Source organism: Antechinus flavipes, chromosome 4 (assembly GCF_016432865.1).
Source record: "Antechinus flavipes isolate AdamAnt ecotype Samford, QLD, Australia chromosome 4, AdamAnt_v2, whole genome shotgun sequence".
Taxonomy (NCBI): Eukaryota; Metazoa; Chordata; class Mammalia; order Dasyuromorphia; family Dasyuridae; genus Antechinus; species Antechinus flavipes.
In genome coordinates, this window is record NC_067401.1 from 26775380 (window position 1) to 26780824 (window position 5445).

Sequence of the window (5445 nt, forward strand, 5' to 3'; positions counted from 1 at the left end):
AACACGACTCAAATATAGAGCTTTCTTTGCTGGATGCTGGGAAGCTAAGTCCCAAACACAAAATGGCTGTGAAGAGGATAATTAATTAGTCACCCTAGGCAGAAGGCGGGGAAGGCCTGTTGGTCCCAGACCCAATCTCTAGCCCTGACACCCCTGGTCTGGCCAGACGTGACCCAAATTTCAAGTTGTGATGGCTTAATGAAAGAAATTTGTATGTATTAGTGGTTTCGAGAAGATTACAAGTGAAGTGGGAAGCTGGTGTATATTCTTGAGCCGCAAAGAACAAACACTTAAAAATGGGTGGGAAGAATTTGTTCTTTGGGGGACAGAAAAGGTACAAGTCCCTTTATTGGCTTCAGAACTTGGGATCTGAGGGGTTTGGTGGATGGGACTACATTAGAAGTGGCTGAGGGAGGCTTATTCTAAAAGCTCTGGGAGAGGTGGCAACTGGCTTACTCTGGTAAATTATGGGGCTTTGCTTCTCGGCCCCCAGTGAGAAAAAACGATTGTGGCCTTTCCTGTCCCCCAAGGAGGTGGCCTTTTCCCCCAGCCACCCTCTTTTAGGAGCTTCTATGGACCTCCACACTGATATCTGGGGAGGGGTGTGTGCAGTGGGACACTCCAGGGAATAGGGGGCTGAAACCTGACAGTTGTCCAACCCTAGAGATGGGATGGTGAAAGTAGCCTTAGGCATAGATAGAAAAGTTTACCTGCTTAGGAGCTGGCTGGGAAGGGGAAAAGTTGATTTACAAACGACAAATTCCGGTCAAGGAATCAAGAGCAGCCCTCTCTGACCAAAGCTGAAAATCTGGCTCCTTGGCAGAGTCAGCCCATCCCAGTCAATTCTTCCTCAATTCTGTCCGTAAACAAGTGTGAGTTGGGCAAAAAACACTGATTTTTCTCTAGTGTCTTCCTGGTGAAATCAAGTTAAAATGGACATCAAGAAAGGCCTTGAGGGGGTAAAAAGTCTAGGAGGGGCAGCCAAGGGAGAGGGTCAGACCTTGGTGAAGGGTTAGGAGCATGCGTTTTTTGGTACCAACACCAAGCAGCTCCCAAAGTCACTGTCCAGCCGCCAACAAGGGGCTTGCTTAGCCGGAACCTAGGAACTAATGCTCTTCTCTTCCTGTTCCTTTTGTTGGAGAAAAGGAGGCTCTTTCTCCTCTAGCACTGGATAGGTTTCCTTTAATCCTCACAATAACTCTGAGAAGCAGGAGTTAATAACCCCTTTTCCGAATCGGGAAACTGAGGCTTAGGTTAAGCACATGTTAATAAAGTGAAGGATTTGAACTCTATCCCCTACACCAGATTTTATATTGCCATGATAATCGGGGGGGAGGGGGGAAGAGGGAGGGAAGAAGGACCCGGGAAGGTCTTTTAAGAAATTGACCCTGGCCCCTTCCTCCTGTGTCCCCCCTCAGTCTGATGATGCCATGGGATCCTTGGGCCTCCCGGCGCACGGGACGCAGAGGAAAGGGGTTAGTCCGGGGGAGGGACGGGGCAGAGGCGGCGGAGAGGCGCGGCTATCTGGGGTGCAGGGTTCACCCCGCCTCTGCCTTCCAGGTCTGGCGCGGTAGACTAAAAGCAGGTTAAAGTTGAAGCTCAAAGTGGAGGTAGTGTGGAAGGGAACCAAGCGAAAGGTGCAGGGGCGGGGCCCCCAGCTATGGCGGAGTTTGGGGTACGCAGACCCCCACATACCGCTCCGCCCCGTCCCAGACACGCAGTTCCCACCTCCGGAGGGATCCGACTGGAAGTTCCGAGTCCCTGAAATCTAGAAGGTGCACGTGGGAGTGTCCGCGGCCAGGACCACGCGAGGGCGGGCCCCGGCGTTTTGCCGTGGTTACGGAGGCGGGCTCCTGGCGCCGAAGCCAATGGGGATGGAGATCGGACTGTGGGGGCGTGGCCCAACTCCAAAAAAAGTTCTCCGAGGTTTTGGAAGCGGCGGCGGCGGGAAAGCGCTGGAGTTAAGTCTGAGCCGCGGGCGGCTGCCGCGCCGGGACTGTGCGGGGGCCGGGCCGACGCTCGGGAGGACGCACGGGCCGGGAGGCGGACGGAAGCACTGACAGACTCTGACCGGCGGACAGGCGGGCGAACCCCCATGGCGCCGGCGGGATTCACGGTGGCGGCCGTCTCCTTCGCTCTGTTCCGGGGGCTGCACCGGGGTCTCAAGCTAGTGCCCACCCCGCCCCTCGCCGACCCCCAGGACCGCTGGATGTGGAGGAACATCTGCGCCTCCCTCGTACACAGCCTGCTGGCCGGGGCCGGGGCGCTGCTCTGGTGCGGGGGACACGAGAGCCTGGGGTGCGGGGGAGTCCTCCAGAGAATCGAGGGGGTCGGGCGGGGGCGCAGGCTCTGACCTCTGCCGGTCCCCTCTCTCCCAGGATGTCCCAGTACTCCCATCTGGTCGCGGATTTCGCCCGCAGCTGCCCCCCCAGGACTGCCGCTCTGGTCTCTCTGTCCATCGGTGAGTGGGGCAGCTGAGAGCGGGGGCGGAGCATCAGGGACACTCGGGGCGACCCTTGGTGCTTCCTCTCTACGCCGCGGGGGCTGAGGCTGGGTTTCCCGAGCTCAGCCCCTCCCCCTTCGACCCTGCAGGTTACTTCCTGGCAGATGGGGTGGATCTCCTATGGAATCAGCCCTTGGGCCGCTCGTGGCACCTGCTCTGTCACCACGCTCTGGTGAGGCTGGGAGTGGGAGTAGGAATGGCAGGGAAGGGTGGAGTCGGCCGGGGTGGGGCCCGGCCTCCTGGGCTACCCGCCTGGGAGCTCTCGTTTGGGCCTCCGCCGCTCCTGCCCCAAGGGGCAATCCTGAGCCCCTCAGAGCCTGAGCCCCCAGCCCTCCTGGGGTTTGGAAGGCGTTGCCCCATCGGGGAATGCCCGAGCCCAGCTTTAACTTCTCATTACCCCGAAGGGGATCTCGGGGGTATCTGCCCTTAACTCCTTCTGAAGCCCAGTGTATCTGCCACCGTGATCATGCAGGCCTGTGCTTAAGGACCTCCGGCTCAGGGGGCTCTCACTCCCCACTGAGGCAGCGCCAGGATTGTTTCTAGTTCTGGCCGGCACAACATTTCTACACCGAGTCAGAAGCGGAAATGGGGTCTCTCCTCTCTGTCCCTCTCTCTCTGCCTCTGTCTCTCACTCTCTCCTATCCCACTCTGAGTTTCTAACGTGGGAGAAGTTTAAAGTACAAAGTCTTAGAATTGCTGGGTTAGGCCCTTGAGTTCTGTCCTCTAAGCTCTTAAGTCTCTGACATTGGGAGGCTCTGGCTCCAGGAAGCCCCTCCCCCCAGCGTGGGTGGGGTCCTGAAGCCCCTCAGAGCGCCCACCCTGACTCCCTGTAGCCACAATGGGATTTGGAAGGTGAGACTGTTTGGGGATGTAAGTGTAAGTACAGGCCTAAGGCAGAGGGAGAGTGAATGCACTGGAGGGCAGAGGGAAGGCACTTCAGAATACGTCCTGCCCTTATTTGAAGACCATCCATTCCATCAAAATCATTGAAAGTTCCTCAGGCACCTGGATGGGGCTGGGGTAGGGGGTGGTGAGTACTGGAGCAGAGAATCAGTGCTTGAGGTCACGGAGAATCCTAAAGCCTGGCCTTGGCCACGACAGGGGGCCTGGGAAGTCGGGAGAGAAAGGTCGCTGACCCCTGGCCTCTGACCCCTAGGCGGTGGGCTGCCTGGGTGTGGCTGTGCTGCCGGGAAGCTGCCTGAGCATCTCAGTGGTGCCGCTGCTGCTGGAGGTGAACTCGGTCTGCCTGCACCTGCGGACGCTGCTTCTGCTGGCCGGCCTGCGGTCCTCCCTGCTCTGCCGCCTGGTCAGCTGGGCCACGCTGGCCACCCTGCTGGTCTTCCGCCTGCTGCCCTTGGGATGGACGAGCCTGCAGCTGCTCCGGCACCACCCCCGCTTCCCCCTCCCCTTCAGTGTCCTCTGGGGAGTCGGGCTGCTCGCCATCACCATCATGAGCATTAAGTTACTCACTGACCTGCTCGGCAGTGGCCCGTGGGCCCCAGCCTCGCCCACAGAGAAGGAGGCCAGAAGCACCTGGGAACGGGGGAGGGAGGATTACGCCAGGCCTCCACACAGAGAGGACGCTGCCTCCAAGCGGCAGGATTAGGCTGGACTGGTGATCTCTGGGACATGAGGCTAAGGTCAGGAAGGGGGATGGGGTTTAATCCTCTGGGCCCGCTTATCCTGGAGTTCTAGGAGCAGAACGGACCTCGGCGCCGTGCTCCTGGGACGAGAGCCTCCGTGCTGGTGTTAACAGCTAACTGGGAACATTAACTGGCATTCGCCATTTTTCATGAGACAGTTTTCCCCATTGGGCAAACTGGGGACCCAGCAGGGGCTGGATCTCTACAATTTGGGTGGGCAGATGGACGTAGAAAGGGTCGAGCCAGTTGAAACTGATGGAGTAAATGGGGCTTCCTACCTTCAGCAGCAGTCTGCGTAGGGGGATAGAAAAGTCATACCAGTCAGACTCACCCCTTCCAAAAACATGGCCATGGGTGGTGATCCCCGGCTGCTGTCTATAAACAGTGGGAATAGCCAATAGTCCGGGTGATCTCGACACATGGGAATGGTGGGCACCAGGGTCCCAGGGTTGTTGATTTGTTTTTAGCTGCACTTATCATTGTTTGCCCCTGACCCTAATTCTTCACTCATCATCCCTCCCCCCCATCTCCTTTAAAGAAAATACAAGAACTCTGAATCTGGAGCTGATCTTTCTTCTTGTAACCTGGGCCGTGTAAGAGCATAGAACCACTCAGAGGCACCCAGAGCCAGGCTCTCTTTTTGAGAAGAGAGGGGAGGATCCCTTGGACCTAGGGAGGGTTAAGGAACATCTTTCAGAAGCTGTGCAGGAGCCCATCCCTCATAAATACTGTCAGCATCTTCACTTTTATTAGGTCATTTTCCTCCAGAAAAACGTCCTAGCTTATGGGAAATTTCAGCAGTTTCCAGTCACTCCTCTGCTCCAAATGAAAGAACAGCCCTCCCCCTGGACAGAACGGAGGGACTGAAAGCCAGACAAGAGGGAGCGTGATAGTGGGGAAAAAACAAAGAGAGTGAAAGAGACAGACACACATAGAAGGAAGTGAGAAAGAGATACTACATACGGGTGACAAACCGAAAGAGAGAAAGAGAAGGAGAGTAACAAAAAGAGACTGAAGCAGGAACAGAGATAGGGAGTCTCTGATACTGAGGACACCCTTATGGCGAGACCAAAATGGGGAAACAGGCAGAGACAAAGGGGGATAGAGATAGACAAAGGAGGGGAGATAGGAGGCAGGAATAGACAGTGACCAGGAGGTGGGAGATGAGAGATAAGAGGCATCTGAAGAGAACTGTCAGAAACAAGGGCAAAAAGGGAAAGGGGGAAATAGAAGAGACATTGCAGAAACGGCAAAGAAGGTTGCTGGACTATAAAGGACTGAGCTACAGGTAGGTCAGGA

At 56.5% G+C, this 5445-nt stretch overlaps 1 protein-coding gene across 1 annotated transcript; it reads left to right on the forward strand.

Annotated features, from left to right (window-relative positions):
* The first annotated feature begins 1341 nt into the window (after positions 1-1341).
* TLCD2 (TLC domain containing 2) lies at positions 1342-4709 on the forward strand. Its single transcript, XM_051992177.1, has 4 exons — positions 1342-2274; positions 2379-2461; positions 2593-2675; positions 3660-4709. The coding sequence occupies exons 1-4, from the start codon at positions 2096-2098 to the stop codon at positions 4107-4109; spliced, it is 795 nt and encodes a 264-aa protein (XP_051848137.1). The 5' UTR covers positions 1342-2095; the 3' UTR covers positions 4110-4709.
* Positions 4710-5445: the final 736 nt, after the last annotated feature.